General features: G+C 44.7%; 2 protein-coding genes across 3 annotated transcripts in view; both read left to right on the top strand.

Moving 5' to 3' along the window:
• LOC147611497 (uncharacterized) overlaps positions 1 to 27,381 on the top strand; it is a 121,354-nt gene that overhangs the window by 40,434 nt on the left and 53,539 nt on the right. For both annotated transcript variants that reach the window (XM_086784597.1, XM_086784598.1), the window contains exons 3-6: positions 25,365 to 25,499; positions 25,719 to 25,866; positions 25,952 to 26,016; positions 27,023 to 27,211. In XM_086784597.1, coding sequence (XP_086640723.1) covers positions 25,365 to 25,499; positions 25,719 to 25,866; positions 25,952 to 26,016; positions 27,023 to 27,211 — 537 coding nt within the window. The remainder of the gene's footprint in view (positions 1 to 25,364; positions 25,500 to 25,718; positions 25,867 to 25,951; positions 26,017 to 27,022; positions 27,212 to 27,381) is intronic.
• LOC147611498 (uncharacterized) lies at positions 2,891 to 5,844 on the top strand. Its single transcript, XM_086784596.1, has 3 exons — positions 2,891 to 4,624; positions 4,708 to 5,029; positions 5,152 to 5,844. Exons 1-3 carry the CDS (start codon positions 3,138 to 3,140, stop codon positions 5,398 to 5,400), a joined length of 2,058 nt encoding a protein of 685 aa, XP_086640722.1. The 5' UTR covers positions 2,891 to 3,137; the 3' UTR covers positions 5,401 to 5,844.

Below are 27,381 nucleotides of genomic sequence, written 5' to 3'. Positions count from 1 at the left end.
TATGAAAGACCGATATGTCGACTCCCCTGAGTTTGGTACTCAGTATAGTTTGGCCCTCACTTCTGAGCCTGTCCACTATTCAGTACAGAACGGTTGGTTGTTCTACGAGAACCGTCTCTGTGTTACTCGGGAAAAGCGTTCTGCTCTTCTCCACGATGCCCATGACTCCTTGGTTGGAGGACATAGGGGTATCAACAGTACCCTCGAGAAATTAGAATGGTCCTTTTATTGGCCAAAGATGAGTCGTGATGTCTATGCACATGTACAAGCCTACAAGATTTGTCAAAAAGTCAAGGTTCCCCATACGAAGAAGGCAGGTTTACTTTAACCTTTGCCTATCCCCGAGACGGACCTTTCATCGACATATCTATGGACTTCGTAGGGCCTCTACCAGCATCCACTGGATCCCGTAACACTTAGTGTTTTACCATTGTGGATCGCTTTAGTAAATTCTGCATGCTCATCCCATGCAAGCATACGGCCAGGGCCGAGGACGTAGCCCGTCTGTTTCTCAAGCATTGGTATCCAATTTGTGGTTTGCCTAGCACCACAACATCAGACAGATTTTCCAAGTTTACCTCGCATTTCTGGAGGGCATTATTTGAAAACTTTGGAACTAAGTTGCAGTCTAGTGCATTCCATCCTCAGACAGATGGCCAGACAGAAATTTATAACCAGTTGGCCTTTGATGTCCTCAAGTCATACTGTCATGACCAGCAGTCCAAATGGGAGCACTATCTTCCATTGGTCCAAGCTATCTTGAACGACACTCATTCATCCAGTGTCGGACGGACTCCATATGAAGCAGCCTTTGGTCGCTGTTTTTCTTCTCCTTTGACGACACTCATTCATCCAGTGTTGGACGGACTCCATATGAAGCAGCCTTTGGTCGCTGTTTTTCTTCTCTTTACGAGAATGGTGTCTCCATCTTTAGAGGCTAATAAAACCACGGAAGCATTTTCCGAGATCACTGAGTCAGTCAAGGACCGCTTGACCAAGGCTCAGGAAGCATATAGCAGACAAGCAAATAAGTCTAGACGAGATGTCCACTTCAAGGAAGGGGATTGGGTCTATTTGCGTATCATGAAGCAGAGATTGAAACAAGTGGGCAAATGTTGTCCCAAGCTTTCATTCCGTAGTTTTGGCCCTTTTCCAATAGTTAAGAAGTTGAGTGATGTCTCCACGAAGTTAAAGTTGCCTGCCAGTTGGACAATGCATGATGTTTTCCATGTTTCTTGGCTAAAACCATATGTTGGTCCAGAAGTGTTCGATGTTTCAGATGAACAGCAGCCATACGTGGTAGACGAGGCAGAAGTGATTGAGCCTGAGCAGATCCTTCTTCATCGATGGAAGCATGGTTCAGGTCGACGGATACGTCAGTTCTATACGAAATTCCGAGATCGAGGAGTTCTTCCAGGAGTACCCCCAGTTATTGGCGGACTACTTGGAAGCCATGAACCTGCCGCCAAGCTAATCAGGAGGGAATGTCACATGCACTCTGTACTCAGTGCATGGTGACAAGATGGCTCATCATCAGAAGTCCAACAGTTGTACAGTATTAGAACCCAGTAGGATGATATTTGTGGTGCACCGTGACCCCATTGTACATCCTCAGTCCAGGATAAGTCAGGCACGAGCTACGTAGGTCATTCCTTAGCCTTAGCGGGTCGGTCAGTCAGTCAAGTCCCTTAACCCACTTGGAGAGAATCATTCATGCATGTAGAGTCAGTAGAAGCCTTAGGGTTTGCATCTGCATCCTGCATAATATGCATTCATATGCCTGTGCATCATTTAGAACATCCCAGAAGTCTTAGGGAATTTACTAGGATTTATCTGGACCAGCCAACTTGACCAACCTCCCGTTAGTATAAATAGGCTTGCATAGGGCTTAGTTTCTCATTTAGTCTTCAGTGTGCTAAGAGCTTTCCTCCTCAGCCCTAGGAGTACCCTTGCCTTCAGCCCTAGACTAATCCAGCCCTTGGAGCTTATGCGCTTGCTTCTCCAGCCCCTTGAGAACCTGCGTTTGCTTCAGTCAGCCCTAGTAGTCCAACGCAGCCGTACAGCAGCCTTTGTACTTCAACGCAGCAGTCCCACAGATTCAGCAGTTCAACGCAGCAGTCCCACAGAGTCAGCAGTCCAACGCAGCAGTCCCAGCAGCCATCTTTACCCTAACGCAGCAGTTCAGGTTCAGCCCATCTGTACAGCTCATAGGCGCCTGCATACAGCACCCTGCCAAGCCCCAATTCAGCAAGTACCCTCTGCGTTTTGAGCATGGATAATAGCCAGCAGGTATTCAGCCCAGTTCAGTGCTGCGTTTCAGTCCAGCATCAGTCCTACATCAGTCCTACATCGGTATTCAGCCTAGTTCAGTCCTGCGTTTCAGTCATGCAGCCCTGCGTTTCAGTCCAGCATCAGTCCTACATCAGTATCCAGCATTCAGTGCATCATCCATACATGCTACAGTCATCTGGTGAAGGTAACATATCATTCATAAGCATTTACAGCACTCTAACATAGCTTAGAACAGTCCACCATCTCCTTTTCTCTGCCTCAGGTGTGAAGCCCACCCTCATGCCCTTGGGAAGAGTGCATAGGCTCGAGATCCGGTCATCGAGGTGTTTCTACAGCCGTGTACAGTTCAGCCAATCTCCGATCCTCCGAGATCTTGGGTTTGGCTTATCTACAGTCCACAGTCATTCTCTCTAAAGAAATAAAGCAAATACTATCTCGTTATCGGGATAGGGGGCCCTTTAGTGGGTAATTCGGGACCCAATCTGGTGCAGTGTTGCATAGAAACGCGTTTCATACACTTATGAAACGTACGAAACGTTTCTAAACGTTTCGTACAGTATGAAACGCGTTTCATAAAACATGCAGTTTTTAAAAACCTTAAAAAACGTTTCTTTCCTGGATTCGTACGGCGCATATTATCACGCTTCCCAGTGGCCGCCGCATGCGAGTTCGCCGATTTGCGTGCATCCATCTTGTCCTTCCATCGCATCTGTCGACCCCCAGCTCCTTGGTGTCCTTGGGCCTTGTGGAGGTCTTCCAAAGGGGTAAAGTCCTGTTTTGCTTTAAGTTGGTTTTCTCTGCACAACTCACAAAACAGCACACTTTTTTCTCTTCCATCAATATTTATGGCATATCTTCGACGGTGTCGCACTTGCAGGGCCAACAATCTGCATTTATCCTCATCTTGTAGGATGCCTCGAACAGGTGATTCTCTTTGGAACAATGTCACCTTCGAGTCTAGATATGGTGGCTCAGGCTCCGGAAAGTGGAAATGCAACTTTTGTGCTGATAAGCACCATGGCAGTGTCACCAGGTTGAAGGCACATTTCTCACAAACAAAGGGTTTCGGCATTGGGCCATGTAAGCATGTGCCACAAGAAATCTATGATAGCCTCAAGGCTTGGAAGGCCATGCAGCTAGGTATCCCCCTTGAGGATATCCCCAATCTGGGAGAGCTTGAAGCACGTCAAAGTGTCTCCAAGAGGACTCGCAGTATCAGAGAGGAAGATACCAGTGGTGATGTTGCAGGTGGTGTTGCAGGTGGTTCTAGCTCGGCACCTCGAGCCAAAAGAACTAGTCTTCCAGTGTTCAAGAAAGGACATGTACAGGCAGGGATGCAAAAGGCTGCCATGAAAGAGGCAACGAGGGAGTTGATGAAGTTGTTTATTCAATGTGGATTATCCTTCCACATTGTAAGGACTCCTCGATGGAAGAAGGCAATGAGAGCTATCTCCCGCATTGGGTGTGAGTGGGATGGCCCCTCCTACGAGACATTGCGCACTACTGAGCTTCGCAAGGAGCAACTGGCTGTGGAGATGGAGATGGAGCCTCTCAAGGCCACTTGGGCAAAGTATGGTTGTACTCTGCTTTGTGATGGATGGACAGATGCGCGGAAGAGAAATGTGTACAACATTCTTGTGTCCTCCTGTAAAGGCACAATGTTCATTCGTGCCATAGATGCATCGGTGCCAGGGATAGTGGTTACAGGGGAGTTCATTATGTCCCACATGCGCCAGGCAATCAATGAAATTGGGCCTGATAACATTGTGCAGGTGATCACGGACAATGGGTCCAATTGTGTATCCATGGGCAGGATGTTAGAGGAGGAGTTCCCCAAGATTGTGTGGACACCTTGTGCAGCACACAGCCTTGACTTGATGATTGAGGATGTGGGAAAGCTTGATTGGGTGAGCCATGTATTTTCAGCTGCATCTACCATGGTGAACTTTGTCACAAAGAGGCCAAAGGTTTTGAGCATGTACAGGGCCAATAGTGATCTTGAGCTTCTAAAGCCCTCCAAAACTCGGTTTGCATATATGTTTATTGTGGTGGAGAGACTAGTGAGAGTGCGACATGGCTTATTACGCACAGTTGTGTGTCGTGAATGGACAGCATGGGAGGACAAGGATGAGCCCAAGTCTATAGCATTCTCTCGTATGGTCATGAGAGATACTTGGTGGCAGGATGCAGAGGGACTTGTGAAGGCACTTCAGCCCATGTATAGTGTCCTTCGGCTCACAGACATGGAGGGAAGTACCATTGGGTTGCTTTATGAGTTCATGGACAGAATTGGTGAAGCTCTCAATGATTTCACTACCTTGTCGCGTGACAGGTGCTCACCCTTGGGCTTTAACTTTAGTCTTTGAGTTATTTTATAAATCTTGATCTCTTATGTGTGTCACATGTTACATGCAGAGTTCAAGATATTAAGGAGATCTGGAATCGGCGTTGGGATTGGTTTCATAGGCCAATCCATGCTGTTGCTCACATTTTGCATCCCCTTTGGAGGAATGAGGAGCAATACCTCAATGAGGAGCTAGAGTCAGGATGGATCGAGTACATTACCAAGTTGGTGGGAGTGGGAGGTGATATACAGCTGATGAGAAAGCTCGAGGATGAGCTTCTCATTTACCGCAACGGTAGCCATATGTTTGGGCGAGCTACTGCATTGCTCAGGGAGACACAGTTGGAGCCAGTGTCTTGGTGGGAGAAATACGGTATTGGGACACCCAACTTGGTAAGGTTTCTTGATTCTTGAATCTTGTATCTTTGTCTCGTGAGTCCTATTCTTTCAAAATCTACATTCAAATGCTACTGTCTTTTTGACTCTAACTTAACATTCTTTTTTGTGCAATGTAGAGACGGATTGCACTGAGAGTTCTCTCCCAGGATTGCAGTTCAGGGCCTTGTGAGAGAAACTGGAGTACATGGGCTCTTTTTCACACGAAAAAGAGAAATAGACTGTCCTCAGCACAATTGGAGAGGCTTGTCTTTTGTCATTGCAATCTCCGATTGCTAGAACAAAAGGGTCATCCCATTGAGCCTCGCCAAGTGAATCCAGACAAGATTGATATCATGAAGTGCAAGGAGATTCCCGACATTCCTTAGGAGGAGAGAGACATCTATTCTATGCTCTATGAGGAGATCATGGCTCCGGCTTGCACTACACGATCTTCTCGAGAGGCTAGTACTAGTGGTGCACCTGCACCTCTAGAGGATGAGGCCTTTGAGGACTCGGCTACCGGCAGTGACCTTGAGAGTGAGGCTGCAGAGGCAGAAGATGCAGATGAGGATGAGCATGAGGATGCAGATGAGGATGCAGATAGTAGCTAGCAGCTGCCAGTATCATTTTATTTGGACATGTTATTTAGTTTGAACTTTGGACATGTTATTTATTTTGATCTTGGATTTAGAGTCATGAATCATCACCCACGTGGTGATGCTTTTTGATTTTTGTTTAGTCATCAGTGATCACCCACGTGATTTGTGATATCATCATATCTTACATGTATTCTGTTTTTATTGAAATGAATTCAATGTGGTCTCTTAAAAGTTCTGTCAATATTTTTTTCTTTTGTATATTTCAAGTAAAAAATATACATGTTTTTTCTGTTTTGTATGAAACCTTTTTTTACCCGTTTCTTACCTTTTATGAAACGTTTCAAAACGTATGAAACCCGTTTCATACCTGCTGTTTCTGAAACGCCTGGCAACTATGATCTGGTGTACAGTTCTCATCTCTCTGTCTCATATCTCTTTAAAGTTTGAAGTATTAAAGTGGATTGCTAAACTCACGAAACTCGGGATACAGAAGACGGTGTGAGCATTTGTGTGACAGGATCTTCCAATACAAAGACTTCCGCTGCATATCATAGGCTTGACAAATGCTTCCGCCACCTTTAATAGGATGATGGACATGATTTTCCGTCCTCGTCAAGCGTTTGTGGGCACATTCTTTGATGACATGATTGTGCATTCACGCTCAGAGGAGGAGCAGAGGGAGCATTTGGCCACAGGGTTTGAAGAACTCCGGAAGGATAGGTTGGTCATAAATGGCAAGAAGAAATACACTTCTTAGGGCACATCGTGTCTAAAGATGGAGTCTATGGATCTTTCCAAAGTGGAAGCAATTCTCAATTGGCTAGATTTGAGGACCGTGTATGATGTACGTTGCTTTTTAAGATTGTGTTTCTAGTACAGGTGGTACATACAGTATTTTTTTGAGATTGCTTCGTCCCTTCATGCTTTGACAAAGAAGGGAACTTCGTTTCGATGGGCTTATCGGGAAATTGCAGCCTTTAAGAAGCTTAAAGGAAAGCTTACTTTGGATCCCGTATTGGTACTACCGGATCTCCGAAAGGATTTTGTTGTCCAGTGTGATGCATGTGGGAACAACATTGGTGCAGTTCTGATGCAGGAAGGACATGTGATAGCTTATGAGAGTCGTATATTGCAGATTGCCAAGAAGCATTTACAAGTTTATGAGAAAGAGATGTTGGCTGTAATTCATGCTCTTTCTACATGGAAACACTATTTGCTTGGGGTTGATTACACTCTGCAGACAGATGATTAGACCTTGCGTTATTTCCTCATGCAAACTAAGCTTTTCGAGAAGCATATGATATAAGCTAACTTTTTGGCTATGTTCCACTTTTAGATTGTACATGTGGAAGGCAAAAAGAATGTTGTGGCAGATGCTTTGTCATGCAAGCCACAGGTCTTAGCAGTTTCACTTGCTTGCTTATCATCATGAGCTTGATGAGATGAACGAGCAGTATGCACATGATGAGGATTTTGGCAAGGTCTATGATCAGATGTCTGAAGGCTAGTGGCATGATCATTATACTCTTAGGGATGGCTTTTGTTGATGCATGGTAGATTGTGTGTTACCAGGTAGTTACGGCTCAAGGTAATGATTGAAAGTCATGCTCCACCGTATGCAGGTCATAGGGGCATTGAGGCCACGGTAAAGGCAGGTGAGGCTTTCTTTTATTGGCCGCCCTTGAGAAGGGATGTTGATGCTTTTGTTAGGCAATGCATCGTATGTCAGAAGGTGAAGTTTGATCGTCAGAAGACACTAGGTTTACTTCAGCCTTTACCTATTCCAGATAGACCATGGGAGAGCATTGCCATGGATTTTATATTTGATCTTTCGAGGACACAAACGGGGAATGATGGCATTTGGACTATCATATGCAGGTTTAGTAAGCAGGCTCATTTCATTCCCGTGCGTAAGAAGATCAAAGTTGATCACATGGTGAAGTTGTTCATGGCGAACACCATTAAGCTTTTACAAAGGGGGAGGCTTCTATTTATAGGAAGGAAACGCTGAGGAGATGGATGATCTATGCGTTGCTTTCTATTCATTGCATTGGTATCAGAGCTCTTGGCGTAGATCTTGATGTTTTGATTAGAGAGTGCTTAGTACTTAATCCATTTTTGGATAAGTGTTTTTATACAGTTTTTATTTTATTTTTTGATTTTGTTTTGAGTGGATTGGTAATGGGATTAATGGTAATCATCTTTGGATATATGCTAATCATAGATTTCAAAAACCCTAATTCTTGCACAGATTTGGAAGAATCTTGATTTTCTTGAATTTGAATTAAGGTTTTCAATCATTTTCAGAGTGATTTTATGGAAACTTTCTTGCTAAATCCTCTTGATTAGTGTTCCCTTTCATAAACTCTTTTCATAAACCTTAGTTTCCTTCTATATTTGCCTAGTTTTAGGAAATCTTGGCAGTTTTGGAGGATATTGAAGGTTGTTATGCAGATATTGGTATAGTTCTTATCAAGAATTGGTGCAAATTGAAGATCCTATGCAGGTTTCAGTATAGATTACAGTTCTATTACAGATTTGAGCAGTTTATTGTGCAATTTGTAATTCAGTTAGAGTTTTGTACCAAGCTCTATGTTTCCAGATGTTTCATGTGGAAACAGGTCGTAGGTTTCTCGAGGAAACATGTTTTTGGGTTTCTCCAGGAGACAGGTCACATGCAGGCATAAGGTACAAGAATGGACACATGTTTGGTACAGCCTTGCTACTGATTGGGCAGGGGACAGGGAATCCATGACAGAGATGGATAGTACCCTTGGAAGGTAGAGAGGGTTGGTACAGGTGTGTCGACTGTATGGTATGCTGTGCTGTGATACGAGTTCTCTTTTGAGAAACAGTTTGGGAGTCTGTTGTGTGATGCAGAACCACTGGATGTGTCAGGGTGTGATGCTGTTCATAGTGTGAGAGGCTATGGATGGTTGTGGCAGCCCTGATCATAGGAGAAAGCTTCTGTATGCAGACTCAATGTGAGAGAGTCTTTCGATGTGAACAATGGCTGGAATTGTTTGTGGATGCCGTGTGGACAAGAAGCCATGATGCAGGTTCTTTGCAGGCTTGAGGAGTTCTACTATGACGGCTGAGTCCTTACTGTGCAGAACAAATTTCAAGAACCTTGGTGTAGAATTTCAAAGCTTGCAAAGATTATTGTGTAGAATCAACAAATCTTGGTGCAAACTTGAGCAGTGAGTGGTTCTTGATTGAAACTTTCGTAGGCCTGATCATTTCTTTGTAAGAATTAGAGAAAATTGTTGAAACATGTCATGTGCATCCCGCACTTGGATGCCACGTGGACATATCTGAACAACAAGGTGCAAGACCTGGAGTGGAAAACTGGTCCCATGTGAGCCCAGTCCGGGATGATGCAGCCAGGGTTCCACTATATGCGTCCGAGGTTAGGTGTGCATTGTCCTGCACATGGAGTAGTGCCAGTCGGTACTGTAAGCCTCCTTCTCCTCTGGAATGATGTCAGATGATTTGTGTGTTGGGTTTGCGACTGGACACTAGGCATTTGTAGAAACATGTAGGATTGCATGTAGATGGGGTCAAGCTCATAGGGCTGCCCTAGAAGAGAGTACTATGCGCTTGATGTGGGCATCGGGTATGCTTAGGCTATTCAAGAGGGCCCAGGAAGGCCCCAGGCCTTACCCGCTAGTCCATAGAAGGGCTGGGCAGGCTGTTGGCCAGCCCAAGGGGCCTGGCCAGGCGACCGACAAGCCCTATGGGCCAGCCGAGCCAGGCCGCCGGGCCAAAGGGCTGCCCAATATCCAGTCGGCTAGGCCCAAGTGCTGCCCGCTGCATGCACAAGGCGGCCAAGGCAGCAATTTGAAAAGATGGCATAAAAAGCATTTAATTGCTTCATTACCAGGTCATGGGGTTTTCATCAAATAAGCCGATCCCTGAAGAGTCAGCCGACTAGCATATGAAAGGGCTATAAATACCCAAGTTAGAATTCAGTCCTTCTATCTCATAATTCACAAAGGGCACGTGTGTTCCAAGGCCAAGGGGAGTGCTCCAGCCAAGGTGAAGAGTGCAGGTCAAGAACTAGTCTTTATACCCCCAGTATGGTACAGGATGGAGCTAGCTAGGTTGCATATCATGATTGTATACTCCATGCATATAGCTTTGCATTCTCCTAGTAGTAGAGCTCCATCCCCTGCACACCCAGATTCAGCTTTTTTTTGTTCAGTGCTTTTTCATTTTGTTGGGATGACAGAGGATACCCCATACAGGTACTCCGATTTGTCTCATAGGCCGAGTTCGGTCTTTTGGAAGACGTTAATAAAATCTCTCTCTCTCTCTCTCTCTCTCTCTCTCTCTCTCTCTCTCTCTCTCTAAATCCTTCATTGAGGCATGGAGGGTGGGCAAAGACACCACCAAGAATGTGCACTCATCCTCAAATTTGCGGGGTTGGAGGCGAGGCAAGCATTCCTTACCAAAAGGCGGGCACTAAAAGGAGAAAAGACTTACCTCGAAGACGATCTCACACTAGCACAGGTGGCACACAGGAGGGAGTGCATGCCACGCATCTTGGATGCACGGAAGGCAGGGAAATGGGCAGTGTACAGTGATGGGAGGGTGATCATCACTAAGCGACGTGCCCAATGATGGTGTGATACCTATGAGACCAAGCTAGAGATCATGGTTTGGAAGTGCAATGGCACCTTGAGGACAGATGCAGGTCTGTTCGAGGAGACATTTAGAGGGAGAGACTTGGTCTTATACACAGAGACACATCAGTGCCACAGGAGTCGGCTTCCAGAGGTGAGAGGATACAGATAGGGGTTTGTTCACCGCCCACAGCCACGCATAGCAGGGAATACCCGGGGGTCGGGGGGTGACTCTACTATATACAGGGTGGAGCTTCAACATGTGATACAAGTGGTCAGGTGGGATGAGGCTGCACGGTTTTTGTGGGTGAGGATCTAGACAGAAAGGGCTTGAGACATCTACCTTGCAGTGTGCTACTTTGCACCCTCCACTTCTAAATATACCACCCCATGGAGAATCCCCGTACTTGGCCCTTTATGATGACATTATGAAGTTTTCCAGTCTAGGGGACATCCCCGTGGCTGGAGACTTCAATGCTTGCACCGCATGTGCACAGGTACCCTTGTTTGAGATAGATGATCCCATGTACCAGGAGATTGACACGGTGGGTATGGATCTGGAGCGGACATCACAGAATACAGCAGCCTGCACAGACTATGGAGAGTATCTCTTAGCCCTCGATGGGGTGGATCCAACTGTTTCACCTCCTACCCCTTCCGACATGGAGCCAGTACAATGGACTATCTAGTGGGATCCCGCTCTCTGATCCCACTCATTCCGGAGTTTACCATCTTGCCTCGCCCCATCGGTGTTGTAGCCGACCATGCATACTTGGCTTTCTCCCTCATATGCCGATACACCACCCAACCACCTGCTTTGCCACATCACCGCCACCCGAGATACCACTTCACCAGAGAGACTTCTTCGTTCTATTTTGGTCACGTCTACCGCATCCTCTCCGACCTCGACCCCCACATCCCACTTGATGAGCTTACCACACAGCTCTCAGCCACTCTCCATACGTCTGATGCAGTTGCCTTCCTGCACTCTAGAGCCACCCCTACATCACCAGAAGGGACTGACCCACAAAATAGCTAGTACGACGAGGATTGTCGTGATACCCGAGCCCGTCTACATCACGAGGTGGCACTAGGATCCACCACTCACTAGCAAGCACGAGTGATCTTCCGATGTCTCACACGGAGGAAGAAGAGAGCCTACCTAGCCAGGCTTGAGCAGGAGCTATACCAACTGTTTCTTGGGAGGGACTGTAAGGAAGCCCGGAGGATCTTCTAGGATCATCGCTTGCGGACTCGGATTACTCCACCCGGCACTGGCACCATAGTTGTCACGGTACGAAAATACGATACCGTACGGTACGATACCGTACGGGAATATTCGGTACGATATGAAATTTTGGGATACGGTACGATAAAATACGGTTTTTATTTTTTACACTTACAAGCTATGGAGCTTCAAGCTTGAATGTGAGGGAAGGTTGGGAGGGGAGGAGTCTACAGTGCTTGAGAAACCAGTACATGGATATGTGTCTCTCCCGGTTGGATCTCCCGATTGTCTCCAAAAAAGAACCTGGATGGGTAATGCAATACCAAAGGTCTCCCAGTGTAGCGTTTATGACTAAGGGACCGTCCTTGCACAAATACGAGGAGTGCATCTAGGGTGATAAGTTTAGGGACTCCTCTCTAGATCAAAATGGCCATGTCCAAATGTTCTCCCTCATGCATAACTTGAGAGTCTAATTGTCTAGCCTACCTATACCAGGGATCCCCAAGTGATGTAGCAAGATTCTCTCATCCTACCAATCAAGTGTACACTACTAGTCTACCTCGCCAGATTTTTTAGGTCTCTCCACAACCCCATATGGAATACTGAGTGGACACGAAAGTTGCGAAGTATTGCGAGCATTTGGGATCTTCGTAAAGCAGGGTTTCTAATTTTTTTTAGCATTTGGAATTTTTTTTACAAGGAAAAAAAAATTGGGGGGGGGGGGGGGGGGACCTAACTCGCACCGTACGATATCGTACGAATTCGTACGGTATCGTACCGTACGACTCGTACCGAACAGGTTCGTACGCGTACGAGAAACAACTATGCCTGGCACACCTATGCCACCTGTCTCTACCATGCCCCCGAGCAGCCACCTCTCCCCCATCCACCCGAACCCTGTCCCCCACACTCTTCCTTCTTTCACTTGAGCATGGTGAGAGATCCTATTGACAGGATGTAGACTACATGATCATGATGGACTCCTCACCGAGCATTTCTCTCATGCTAGGGACACGCTAGCCCCTTTACTGGTTCCCATGTTTAACAGGGCTCTATGTGAGGGCTTTCCCGCCAGGTGGTCATCGAATACGATTGTACCTATCTTGAAAGCAAGTGCTCCCATGGACCCCAACAACTACAGGACTATCATGATTGGTTGCACCTTGGCCAAGATGTATGGAGATGGTCCGAGGAGCAGAGACTCAGAGCACTAGGGCAGGCAAGTTCTGGAGAGGACACTCCATGCTAGATCATATCTTTACACTACGGGGGATCGTTGAGGAGGGGAGAGCTCACGGGCATTGGATACGATATGCTTTGTGGATTTCTGCAAGGCTTTTGATACCGTCCCACAGGCCAGACTGATAAGGAGACTGTAGGATTTTGGAGTGCCAGCAGAGATACTTTGGGGGATCATTACACTCTACCTAGCCAGGCTTGAGCAGGAGCTATACCAACTATTTCTTGGGAGGGACTGTAAGGAGGCCTGGAGGATCATCCAGGATCATCATGTGCCGACTTTGATTACTCCACCCGGCACCTGGCACACCTATGCCACCTCTCTCTACCATGCTCCCGAGCAGCCACCTCTCCCCCATCCACCCGAACCCCGTCCCCCACACTCTTCCTTCTTTCACCTGAGCATGGTGAGAGATGCTATTGACATTTGATTTTGGAGCATGAGCTTAGTAGATTGTCCGAGGAGCAGAGACTCAGAGCACCAGGGCAGACATGCTTTTGGAGAGGATACTCCACGCTAGATCATATCTTTACACTAGGGGAGAGCTCACAGGCATTGGATACATTGCTGCTTTGTGGATTTCCACAAGGCTTTTGATACCGTTCCACAGGCCAGACTGATGAGGAGACTGCAGGATTTGGGAGTGCCAGCAGAGATACTTTGGGGGATCATTACACTCTATGAGTCAAATCACACTGCACAGGCAGAGTACGGACTCCCAGAGGTGACTCAAAGACCATACATAGTATTATCGGGGTGAAGCAAGGCTGCCCCTTGTCTCCTACTCTATTTGGTCTATACATTGACGTGATCTCGGATTACATAGAGAAACAGGGAGGACCAGGAGTACATTTAGCAAAAGTCTTGATACCGATCCTCTTGTATGCAGATGATGTTGTTCTTATTTCTGATTCACCAGAGGGATTGCAAAGGCTTTTGGATGCATTACGGGTCTTTTGTGAGGACTGGGACCCTTGGAAAGACCAAGGTCATGATCTTTAACACCTCCCCACATCGGATAAGTAGATCTGCAGTACAGTTTACGTAGTGGAGAGCTCGTGGAGCATGTTACCTCATATGTATACCTTGGGATCACTTTTGTTGGACCCGAGTTCTCGATGCTGAAGGCAATCGAAGCTAGATTGATGAGGGAATATGCAGCACTTGGCTCGCTAGAGAGGCAATGCTCATAGATACAGTTTCAAGAGCCGAGGACGAAGCTTCAGCTATTTGATACTCTAGGTACACCTGCACTACTGTATGGTGCCCAGCTTATACCACAGGAGGAGACAGAGGAGAGAGCCGGTTGAGACAGATACAAAGGAGGTATACGATGGGTGGAAGTCGATGGAGAGGTCCCTAGTGGCGATGATCCCGTGCATGATTAGGAGTAAGCCATTAGTGCCACATGAGATTATGTGGGCAGGGATGGGGGCTGCATTGATAGTGACTGAGGCTCTATTCCAGACAGTGAAATACTGGTACATGCTATGGGAGCTTCCACTAGATAGATAACCCCGGCTAGCCTTGGAGTCCTCGTGACAGTCGACACTGTAGGGAGATACATAGTGCTGGTATGCATAGGTAGGCACTTGGTTTGGCATGCATACGGAGGCACTCCCCCCGTTCCAACCAAGCATAGAGGCCCCGTCTTTTACTCTCAGTCTCACAGAGCGGAACGTGGTTATTAGGAAGGACATTGTCAGACTGGAAACTCAGAGGACATGGAGTTCACCTAGTCCTCCACTGGAGACAAAGATGGCCTTCTACAGAGATCACCTCCTATGCTTGACAGAGGATGGCTTCATCATCCGCCCACGCTACATGAGCACACACCTATCTTTTGGGGTGAGATGTGCGATCGGCCAGATCCGCACCTCGTCCCACCAACTGAGAGTGGAGACTGCCAGATATGGGCCTAGGGCGGCCACACCAAAGGACAGGATATGCCAGTTTTGTCTCATAGAGTCCGAGACAGAGGATCATTACATATACTGATGCCCTCTATACTATGAGATTCGGGGGAGGTTCCACTGCCTCTTTCGAGATGGGTTGGGAATACTTTCTAGGATCATGGACTTCTCGGATTAGAGATGTATGAGACTTTTTCTTCTAGAGCTCTACAGACACAGGGAGTCCTTAGTGAGATCCAGATCAGTTTTATTTGCTGGAGGACCAGCATAGAGAGCTCTCACTGACTTCTTCCAGACCAGCGCTTTGAGGGCCGATCCACCTACCATACCCAGACCACAAGCTAGTGCAGGAGCTCGGCCGACAGGTGTGACACATGACATAGCCACTGAGTTATGCAGAGCTCGACGCCCAGACCCCATTGCCCTCGTCCACGGCCACGCCACCACAAGAGGATCCGGGCCATCATCTCCCATCATCGCAGGACCTTCTCACGCCGGCTTAGTTTTACCACCTTGAGCATCATGTCACAACGGCCCATGAGGGATGTATTAGGGTGATACGAGAGCTCTTTGCTCATCTACCTAGATCAGATTTTATAGTTCCATATTTTTGTTATCTTTCTTGATTACTATTTTGTACGCAAGATGATGTACCTCATGGATATGATGTAACCTTTTGGTCTCATAGTCATTTTGGCCTTTTGAAGATGTTAATATACGACTTTCTTTCTTTCTTTCTTTTCTCTCTCTCTCTCTCTCTCTCTCTCTCTCTCTCTCTCTCTCTCTATTTCTGCACATCTTCTTCTATGCTGTGCATTATCTTCGTCACAAACGATTGCTGAATTCTGAGCATTGAAGTTACCGATTCTACCACCGAGCTTACGCATGTTACATTGGTATTAGAGCCTTCTTCAAGTGTGAAGATTCAGTCAAAAAACTTGAAAAAAAAAGAAAGATTTTTTCGCTTGTGTGGTTGGTTTCTAGATTCCGGTGGACCACCCCTTTCGGTGTGACTCTTATCCGTAGAAGGACGGTTGGTTTTCAGCCCGTGGTAAGTCTCCCACACACAGTGGATGGTCAGATTGCGTTCCGGAAAGGAAGTGTATATTTCCACTATGGCGAGCTTCGACGAAGAGAGAAAACGACGAAGTTCGGAACAAAGAGCACCAGGCAGTCCTTCAAGGGCGGCATACATGAGTGCATGATATGTTCTAGCAGATGACGCGAGCGATGGCAGACCAGAGCACCAAATTGGAAGAGAAGAAGGTGCAAATCTTGGCCCAGGAAGAGTGCACCCGTTTTCCAATTCCTTTTTCTCTGTCTTTTCCTCCCTCTCCTTCCGTTTCCTAGATTCCGATAGCAGATTCTCTATCAGATGACCCTTTTGAAGGGTCATGACCGCAACCGAGTTTGACTCTCGAGTTGTAGATGTGAGCAAAGGAGATTCAATTGATAGAAGACCATGCGGCAGGATCTCATGTTGCTGCACAAGACGATGCTAGGCGACGCGTGAAGCACGAAAGATTTCTTGTGGCCTTAGACGCAAGAGCAACGCCACCGTTGCTCTTGCGGCGGCTTCCTCTAGTCATCCTCTTGAGAGGATGAACTTTAGTAAGTATAATGGTGAACATGACCTCGCAACCCTTTATTCTTGGTTGCATCGATTTGAAGCTTATTTTGCTGAAGTTAGAAAGAATGATATTGACAGAGTGATCTTGGCTAGTTGGTATTTGGAAGGTGAGGCCATTCCTTGGTGGACCGAGTGGGCTCATGCCCACACCAGATTAGGTATAGCGGCTTATGTTATAACTTAATTGCACCTAATTTTAAACCCAATTGTTGAAATTTCCTACAATTTCTCACTTTTTCTTAACTTATGAATACTAATTTCCTACTTTCAACCTTAGTTGCATTCCGGACTCGTATTCATCTGTTACATACTTCCAATACGTACCATACTGGTACCATGTTTTGTCCTTGTACTTAAAAAAAGTTTAAACTGACCAGCACTAATAACTACTAGTGAATACATGCTATGTAGGTTGATGTTGAGGAGCTCGAGCGTCGCAAATAGCAGCATGCCGAGGAGAGTAACATAGTACGTGATGAGCTCCATGGAGGAGATATACAAAAAGCTTCACAGAGAGCTAGAGGGCATTGATAGACGAGTCACTTGAGCTCAGTCTCGAGCTCTCACGGCCACTTCCCTCACTTCTTTAACTCAGGAGAGTCCTCCTTCCACCTCTAAAGGCACCAGGTTGAATGCTTGTGGTGCACATTCGAGAGGAAGAGTCACCAGAGCGACCGGTAGAGGCGATACAGAGCATTCTTCGAGAGGAGAGACCTGGACTCTCTACCATTGTTGAGGAGATAATGACTGCTGATGTACGAGGTGATGTGGTGGAGTGGGAGCTGCTATATGATTTTGATGGGAATCTCCTCTCACAGATGGAGACCACTCATCATCCTCGTCTTCAGACTTTGGATGATGATGAGTAAGTGGTGACTCATGAGACTTGATTTATTAGCCAAGGGTCTTGTGGTGACTGGTCGCTCTTACTAGTTAGTAGTTAGGATATCGGTATTTATTTCAACAGTGACCATTGACTATCACATATTCAGCTTGTACGCTAACCTAGTACACTCATGATTTATTTCAACAGTGACCACCATTGACTATCACATAAATAGCTTGTAGTGGCTAACCTAGTACGCTCATGATTTATAATTAAAAATGTATGATATCATATTATTTTGTGCCGGCCATATGGCTATTGGCATTTGTACTAGGTTTTAGATTCAGCAGGGCTTCATGTTGTATGCTCACAGCTCATTTGACATTTATAGAGCATCATAGCTGTTTTGAATTTCAATTGATTTTTGTGCAATTGTGTACCAGAGTTGCTAAATTATGAATGGTTTATAATATATACATTATTTTTAAAAAGTGAATGTACTTAAAATACTTATTCCAATGCATACTTTACATACTCGTATGGTTATCATACTGTACCGCACCTTACCTAAAGTATGCAACCACTATGATTTGCACCCAATTGTTGAATTTTCTTTAAATTCTCAGTTTTTTCCAATTTGATTTTATAAGCCAACCTTCGAAACCTTTCCGTCTTGTCCATAGAGGCGAAACGGCAGAACGTCAAAACGTTTCTTGTGACTATGCCTTGTTGTAAGGGTTCATTTGATGCAAAGCAGGGAAACCCTAATTTTGGCTGTAAATCCTAAAACTTTCAAAAACCCTAATTCACCATCCACAAACTCTAGAAGTTAAGAAAAAGTGAAAGACAAAAAGCCACATGAGTATAGATGCCCACCCTATTACTAGATTTGTTAGGGCTTAGTGGGGATGCCGAAAGGACGCAAGCCTAGCTTGGCCGATGATGGTCTCCCTAGCCCTGATCTCGGGGAGGAGGGAGACCATGCAGCGAAGTGCCCCATATACGACGACTCTGAAGGCCAAATCCTTCAATGTGGGATAATCATTGTTGATGTGGCAGCGAGGAGAGAGGGTGGCAAATTTCAACGCCAACACTCCCCAGACATAGACATCCGAACGATGCCGAGCAGGAGTGAATCCGAGATGGAGCCCAAGAGCCGAACAAGCTCTGATACCATGAAAGAAACGTGGAAGAGCCGCCCAAGAGAACCGCTAGCGATGCAGAAAGGACGGAGGCCTAGCCTGGCCGATGATGGTCTCCCCACCCCCGATCCCGGTGTCTAGGATGAAGGAGACCATGGAGCAAAGTGCCCCCCCCATACAGGAGGGTTGTGAAAGCCGAATCCTTCAATGTGAGATAATCACTGCTGACGTGGTAGCGAAGAGAGAGGGTGGCGAATTTCAACGCCAATACTAAGGTCGCTAGTAGGATGAGGTCTAGATTGGCTAAGAGCTTATAATTAATAGCCGAGGGCTATTTATGGCTAAAAGCTTATAAATCAACCACGAAAGCTTATAAATAAAGCAAGGGCCAATAGTAGCTAGCTAGGTTATTACTATATAAGTGACCTTGGGGGCACATATGAGTTATGGAGGTATCCATGCTATAAATAGGAGGGCTACTAGGGGTGTGCGGGTGGTTCGGCCTAGTGGTATGGGATGCTAGGTTGGGGCCATCGGTACCAAGCAAGCTTGCGGCAATTAAACCTCAGGCCCGGGGTTGAGTCCGGAGGACTTTATAGTTGGGTGGTTAGTCGCTAGCCACAAACAATTGCGTCATGCGACGAGTACGATGTTGTGGTCTATGGAGACCTTACAACCTACAATTGTTTCTTGCCTAGTATAGACTTCATGCTATTTTTAGAGCACTTACGCAACATGTTGTCAAATTGTCTACATATTTTTCATGTGCTTGTCGTTCTTTTTATCTGAGTTTGTGGAATGTTTCTTGTCATGATTCATGAGTTTGGAACCAAGACGACTATTGACATCTCGTATTTGTTGGTCTCATAGATCCTTTGGGTCTTTAATTCTCTCTCTCTCTCTCTCTCTCACACACACACACACACACACACGCTTTTTTTTTTTTTGTAAAACCAGTTGAAATTGCATTATATCATAAATGTACAAAAGGGTTTGACATCAAGAGGATGTCTGAACCCTAGAACTTAAAAACAGCAGTAAAAGAGTTCTATGCAAGATCAGGGCAGTGCTCAAGAAAAGAGCCTATGCCCTATCCATCAGAAACAGTAAAAGAAAAGCTGAACACAAGAAACATCCAAATCTTCCTCATGCACGGCATCATATAAGGACTGCCGTAACGAGGCTCGGAAGAACACATAAGGGTGCTGAAGGGGTGAATTCAGATATGCATGATTTCGCTGTAGCCAGAGGGTCCATAAGGCCCAGTATCTGATCCAATGGAAGAAAAGAGAATACTGTGACAAAGAAGCTGATAACGTGCCAAACATCCAGAAAAACGTGTAGGGTTCCTGTGTGCAGGAAATCTGAGAGAGAAAAAATAGGAGATCTTGTCCAGAAGGTCTCTGGAATATGACCAAGACCACAATAAATGCGGAATACTCTCAGTAGTATGATGACATCTTGGACAAAGAGGAGAGGCAATCCTTCTTTGAGCCAATTTCACTCCCACTGGAAAAATACCGACAATGCATCTCCAGAGAAAGAGTCTCTGCTTCAATGGCATTTTCAACTTCCATATCAATGTCAGTTTTGCTTTCCACCAAGCTAAAGACTTATCCAGATGCCAAAGAGAATTAGCATGCTGAGCAATCCATGGAGGAGGTAATATCAATCGATAAGCCTGTATAGAAGTCAATAGATGCAAAGGTTGAGAGGATAATCTTGAACTTGAAGATTGAAGATGCCAATCTTGAAGCCTGTCTCTTACATCCAATGTTGGAATCGGAATGAAAGGGTGTAAGAGATCTGCAATAGCTTTCCATATAGATCTATGATGCATCCCAAGATTGTATTGTTGGCATGCTGCCGGAAAAGAAAGAATTTGCCCTCGAGTATCTACCACATCGTCAATGAACCGGATGCCCAACTTCATAAGATTGTAAGCTCTGATTGGTTGTTGTACAGCAAGGGGAGAGTAAAAAACAGCACTCCAATGTATGCTTTCCATTCGAAGCGAGGAAGCTATAGAAGCAGGATGGGGAGACCATTTGATGCGAGAGAGCACTTTCTTCCAATCCTGAATCAAGGAAGTAGAAAATGGACAACCATGGATTTTACCTTGAAATTTGCCAAGTACTACTTCCGATGGATCAACTAACCAACGACCATAAGCATTTGTGCGCATCTGACCACACAAAATTGCCAACATGATAGACCAAGGCTGCTCTTGTTGAAAAAAGGTTTTGAGCATAGTGATCTTTCTTGCCAGCACATGAAATTTGATGTTTATAATATTCAAACCACCATGCATTCTTGGTGAGCAAAGCAGGTCCATTTTGAGCAACCTTAAAGCTTTTTTATGAAGCTTAGTTTTCCAAAAAATCTCCATGGCATGAGACATAAAAGAAGAAAGATCTCGAGATGACCAATGTAAGAGAGGAAGGTAGAACTGGACATAAGCCAGAACAATGGACTGAACAATTCGAAGCCGTACATGCAATGGCCAAGTGGAGATCTTCCAATATTCTAATTTGTCCTGAATTTTGTTTAGCACCCAAGATATTTGTTGCTTATTTCTGATTTTCTAGCCAATGGGATAGCCCAAATGTCTTACTATGCTTTCCGGATAAATAATCTGGCCGGGCTACAGGATAGCATGCCAGTCACAATGCTTGAGAGGTAAGAGTTTTGAAAATTAATTTTTAGACCAGCTGCCAACCCAAAATCTGAAAGAGTATCCATCAATAGACGAAGCTCCAAAGGACTGTTCTTTGGCATGAAGAATGAATCATCTGCATAAGCCTGTGCAATGAAAGGCCGTGAACCAGAAATCTGAAGCCCCTCTAACTGTCTAGTATCAACCAGATGATCCATATAAAGAAGCAAAGGATGCGAAGCAATAGCATAGAACAGAGCACTGAGAGGGCATCCCTGTCGAACTGATCGTTCTAGAGTCCAAGACTCAGACAAATGTTTCCCTATAAAGCATTGAGCAGTGGAATCCGAGTAAAGCCAATATATGACATTAACTAGCTTTGGCCCAAAACCAAGTTTAGACATGATTTGAGAAACATAATCCCACTGTACCGTATCAAATGCTTTTGCCACATCCACCTGCATGACCAAGACATCTTGAGCAGAGTATTTTGCATATTCCATTGCAATGAGAGTATTGGAGATATTATCATGTATATGCCTTCTTGGAACAAAACCATATTGCCTGGGATGAAGTCCATCACGAAGGATATCCTTTATCCGGTGTACCAACATTTTAGCAATAAGTTTATATATAACAGGCATCAAAGTGATAGGCCTCCAGTCATCCATTGTCTCACACAGAGGTTTTTTGGGCAGAAGCTTAACCAGACCATGCTTCCAAGCTGAGGGAAGATGTTGATGCTGCCAGGCTACATTAATGAGCTTCAAGATTGGACCCTTCAATTCAGCCCAGAAGGCTACAAAAAATTCAACCGTCAAACCATCCCAACCTGGGGATTTATGTTTACCCAAATGCTTGAGGGCTTCATCCAATTCAGTATCTGAAAAGGACATTTCCGCCATTGAAGCTTTTTGCAAAGAAACAATAGGAGAAACAAGCTCAATAAATCTGCTCCGAGCCAATGCAGCATGAGGTGTAGAAGAAGATGGTAGAGAAAAAAGAAGCTGAAAATGATCCAGACATTGTTTTTCTAGCTGCGATAAAGTCTGGGTCCAAAGACCATCCGGTTTCCTGACTCTCATGATAGATTGACTTTGTCTGTACGTGTGTAAGTTTCGAAAGAAAGATTTTGAGGAGCAGCCCTTATCTAGCATAGGTTTAACTCTAGCCCTTGTCTGCCATTTGGAAAGCTTGCATTTATCATTAGCATCAATTATGGAAGAAGCACAAGACAATGAATTCTGTTCAGAAGCAGAAAGAGACCTTTGATGGCTAATCTGTACCAAGGACTGCTTGTATGATTTTGCCCACTGGATATGCTGTTTGGTTTCTGCCATGTACCATCTTCCATATTCCTTAATGACATTTTGAATACGATGTACAAAAGAGTTCCAAGCAAAATCCAGATCCTCCTGAGCATGAGATAACAATGGCTTACAAGCTTCTCGGAAAAAAAAACAATGGCTTACAAGCCAATCTGATCATTTGCTGGAATTTTTCATGAGAAAGATATAATTGATTAACCTGCAAATGTCTGACTAAAGAGAGCTGAATATCATCCAGAGGCATACCAAAAGAAAGGTTGAGCCAAAGTGGAGTGTGATCAGATAGTTGTTGAGAATAATCAGTCCACATTTGACATGTATAATCATCATATTGCTGAGCATGAATAAGATACCATCTATCAAGCCTGGCCCAATATTCTGTAAAAGCATTATGATGATCTGTGAATCCCAAAACCGAAGGGTGAGTTGCTGTCCATAAATCTGCAGTATGAAGTGATGAAGACATATGTTCCCATTGCTGGATTTCAGAGGGAAGCATATGGGATTTATGTGTGGTATTGTCCTTCCAGTGAGGAGAATTATTAAAATCACCACAAAGTAGAGCATTTGAAGACCAAGGATATTGGTTTATGGAGTCCCACATTTGAGCTCTGGAAGCTGAAATTTGAGAGGCATACAAGGAGCCTATTTCAAAAATCTCTCCATTGATCATGCATTGGATAATCATCCATCGGCCACAAAGATCATTATATGCTACACAGGGCTGCAGATCATGTCTGGCTAAAATGCACAGCCCAGAGAATTGTCCAGATCCTGCATAAAATATATCATAGCCTGAAAAGAACCCATGCTGGCCAGCAAAAGAATGCTGATTATGCTCTTGCAAACACACAACATCTGGATGAGTATTATTTATATAATGCCATAGGAGCCTCCATTTATGCTGATTGCAGAGGCCCTGTATATTATAAGAAAAACATTTAAGAGAAGTACGCATGAAAATATGTACAAGAGATGAGCAGCCTCAAAGAGAAAGGGAGGCATCAGGCCTCTGCCATTGCCACAGGGTCTTGCTGACCCTCAGAATCCAATTCCCTGACTAAATCATCTTCTTCACAAAGTCGAATACCCTTCTTAACTGCATTGACCCATGCCTTTGAGATGGGGCTGTCCGAAGAGGTAGAAGGTTGACCAGGAGATGGAGCAGAAGCATCCCAATTGCGAGATTGGAGAGGTCTTTGTTTGAGAGGCACCGTCTTCTTTGCATTTTGCCAACCCTTGTGAGAAGATGAATTATTTTCCACTAGCTTGCTTTTTCCTTTATCCTTGTTTTGAGCTGAATTGGCTTGGTTCCCTGTATGAACTGAAGGCTTTGCTCCTTTAGCTTCAGTCTTTTCCACATTAGTCTTTTGACCTCCTTTATTAGATGGTGGAGGAATGGCAGCTGGAGGAGGCGGATGAAGGATTGAGGGACACTCAGAAGCTAGATGCCCGAACTCGTGACAAGAGAAACAAGCTCCAGCAAAAATGCCCCATTTCAAAGTGAAATATTTCTTTCCCAAATTAACACCCTCAATCTCAACTGCAATAGAAGAGGGGGTTGGTCTATCAGTATCCCATAAGATGCAAAAACGATTTTTGTTACCTATGGGACGAGGGGGACAGATCACTTGTCCCAATGTCATCGCTAAGCCTGGAAGCTCTGTTCTCATGTAATCTGGGAAATCAACGACTTCAATCCATACAGGGTAGTGATGTTTGATGAGATTCTGATAATCCTTATTAGGAGACCAAGGCATGATGTGCACCATTTGACGACCAAAAAATAAAGGGGACATTTCCAGCATCTTTTGTTTTGTCAATGCATCCAAGAGATGAACTTCATAAAATCCTCTGGAGGCAAAATAGACTCCTTCTACATAGCATCCACCTAGGAGAGAATTCACCCATTGTCCCACATCATTAGCCGAGGGTATTTTACCTGGAAAAAAGATGATGACTGCAGTTTGAGAGAGCTTCTTCAGAGGATGCACAAGAGAAGGCAACTTCATCTTGTAGGTGAGTTCCGGAGCAGGTAGTATCCGTTCTCTTCTACTTTGTTGAAAATCCTCATTCAACATATCAAACACATAGGAAACATCTTCAGATGAAGGAGCTATGGGGGGCAGAATTTCCCTTGATTGTCTTTTAGGTTCAGGGGAAAGAGCTCTCTTGACATAAAACTTGCTTGTTTCTGCCATCGAGACTATTCGATTCAGCAGAAAGACACAGATCAGAAAAAAGGGGACAGCTCTATTGGAAAAGTATCTTACACATAAGGGAAAAACAGTGACCTGTAGGAGGCGCGCGCACGCACACACGCACGCACGCACGCACGCACGCACGCGCGCGCGCACACACACACAGACAGTCCTGTACACGCCCACAGGTTGCAGAAGACAAGAAGAAGAGCAGATTGACGATGAGAAAACAGTGCAACTGGGAACAGGAGAAGGGAGCAAAGAGAGCTGCAGGGCCGACACAGTCCAGGAAGGAGCTCGACACAGTCCAGGAACAGGCGCCTCACCACACGTGCTCACCCAGAGGGGGCGAGCGGATCGTCTAGGGAGCAGGCGAGCAGGTCGAGGGAGCAGGCGAGCAGGTCTCCACCGCCATCACTACACATACACACACACGAAAGCACACCTCTCTCTCTCTCTCTCACACACACACACACACACACACACGCACGTGCACACACATTTCTTTGGTATTTATGATTGAGAAAATTATATCACATAACACGAGGGTGGTGTGGGACCTTGGTGGTCCCTTTGAGCCTTGAGATTGCTTGGCTGTACATCGCCACCTACCCGTGGAAGAAAAAGAAGGCAGGCCTATGGGGACCCTTTGCTTGTCTTCAAATAGAACTGTGTAAGTCGCAAACTAACATTGAAGGAATTTGAAATATAGTTACTCTTTTTTTGGTGAGCCATCAATACATGACACAAGAGTCAAAGAGTCCTGACATACTGATCCTCCCCCAAAACAAAAAAGGAAAATTAAGACTTGAAAGGATTGCGATCTTCTTAAAGCTCAAATAAATGAAACAAAAAACTTTCTTTTTTCAGGAGTTCGGTTTTTTTCTTCGCTCATCTAACTCTACAAGTCAATCTGATTTTACAATGCTAAGGTGATTAGATTACTGGTTTTAACTGGGCAGGGAGACAATCATGTATCGCTTCAGCAGAACGGAAAGGAAAATAATATTTTTACACCAGGGAATATGCCAAATGGTTCTTTGCCCAAAATCAAAGAGCTGCAAGTCCACAACAGAAAATTGGAGGCCAGAGAAAAGGTGCGTGTCAAGTCCATCTGAATAGGATCAAGCTTCCTTTTTTAAAGATTACAGAAATGCAAAGTACTGTCATGACGATGCTGCCTGTATATTTTATGTTGTGCTTCTAGAGTGCTGAAAACTGATCAGTATTCTTAATATTTTAAAATTTTATGGAGGCACTGCTAGTGAGTTTTGCTTGTTGTGGTAATTCTACAGCTGAGTTTGATTTTCTGCCAGGACCTGTTAAGCCGAATTTCAGAGAACAATCTGGCGTACACCTCACTTCAGGATGCTCATGGGAAGGCCTTGACTGAAATTAGCACTTTGAAAGAGATGTTGACCAAAGGAAAGGAAGAATTATTGAATGCAAAAACTCAACTGCAAAGTATGTGCCAATTAAGATAATGCTCCAGTCCTTTCTATAGTGAATCTTGGAAGTGTCATATTTAAATGCTGTGTTCCATTTTCAGGAGATCGAAAAACTGCGGAAGAGGTCAACAGGGATAATAAACGGCTGAAAATGGAGAAACAAAAAGTAAAACTGCTGTTTGGTTTCGTGTGCTTTCTTGTATTAAAAAATATCTCACTTTTTCCAGTTTGATTTGAAGTCCAGTGGTTGTAAACTTTCACATATCAATAGTTTGATGCTACTAGGATTTAGACATAATTAGAACAATGAAAGCCTAGATGCACCACATGAAATCCTGTCCAATGCTAAGAGGCCACATGGGATATGAGAACTGTTGGCTGTAGATGCACTACATGAAATCCTTTCCAATTCTAAGAGGACACATGGGATATGAGAACTGTTGGCTCTATGTGAAGCATAATATCCTTTTATGTTAGAAAATGAATACTTTTAAGTACACACTAAAACACACACTCGCAAGCATGTGTGCATGCAACACATCCTCGTAAGGAGGAGTGCCAGCAGTGCATAAATACATGGGAGGACGTCCAATCACAAAAGAAGATTAGATCAACAAATGGAGTACGGGGATTGATAGAGGTGGAAGTATTTTTTGCTAGTAAACTCTGATAATACAGGGAAATAACCATTTTCTCTGTTCTTTTGAAGGAAGTTAGAAAGTTGTGAAAAGTACAGGTAAAAAAATTTCAAGAGATGAGACATGCTCCAATCAAATTTGTAAACTGGAGACCAATATATCCATGACCAGTGCAGACATCATGTGTCAAATTGCTACATGCTCCAATTATGTGGCAAGGATTATGGGATTAAGGCCAAGTATTTATCTGAATAAGTGAGGTTCTGAATGTTATGCATCCAAATGAGTCAGCCCTGATTTTGTAATCCTTGCTGTATGATTTGGGTGCATAACAAAAATTTGGCCAGGCCATAGTGGTAGTGATGGCAAGTAACCCAGTGGACTATGCAAAAAGGAAGTACATAAGTATGGTGTTCAACATCAGGCCTTATGGTAGTAGTAAAGAATTATCTGGCAAAATGCTAAAAGTTTGTCTTCTTTGTTTAATTAGATTGTAGACAATCTCAGTGTCTTTTTTTTTCTCTTGGTATTCAGATGTCTTTGGAGATCACAGAACTTCAACGCAGGTTGACCGAGCAAGTGGCTGAGACAAGCAATGCCAGGGATCATACTAGAACTGAAGTTTTGAAAGAGATGGAGCCAACTCTTTTCCTGAAAGATGAGAAGACAGAACAACTGCAGGAACGGGTGAAAGATTTGGAAAAGGAAAATCTTCAGCTTCAGGCAATTTTCTGTTTTCTATTGTGATTTCTCAACTGATGACAAGTGGTTTCTTTGTGCCCCGAGTATGCATGTGTGCACATAGAAAAGTCATACAGCTCATGTTTGTCTTTGGGAACATACATTTTACATGTTTGTCTGATTAGGCATGACTTTTAGGCAGGCTATCACAT

This window comes from Cibotium barometz, chromosome 47 (genome assembly GCF_041138505.1).
Source record: "Cibotium barometz isolate CiBa-2024 chromosome 47, ASM4113850v1, whole genome shotgun sequence".
In the NCBI taxonomy this organism is placed as follows: domain Eukaryota; kingdom Viridiplantae; phylum Streptophyta; class Polypodiopsida; order Cyatheales; family Cibotiaceae; genus Cibotium; species Cibotium barometz.
Note: the sequence above shows the minus strand (reverse complement) of the source record. Positions and strands in the feature narration are given on the sequence as shown.

Coding starts and splice junctions, on each gene's coding strand:
- LOC147611498 (XM_086784596.1), top strand. CDS start 3,138: ATGGCATATCTTCGACGGTGTCGCACTTGCAGGGCCAACAATCTGCAT. Junction 4,625..4,707: donor ACTACCTTGTCGCGTGACAG/GTGCTCACCCTT, acceptor TGTTACATGCAG/AGTTCAAGATATTAAGGAGA. Junction 5,030..5,151: donor GTATTGGGACACCCAACTTG/GTAAGGTTTCTT, acceptor TGTGCAATGTAG/AGACGGATTGCACTGAGAGT.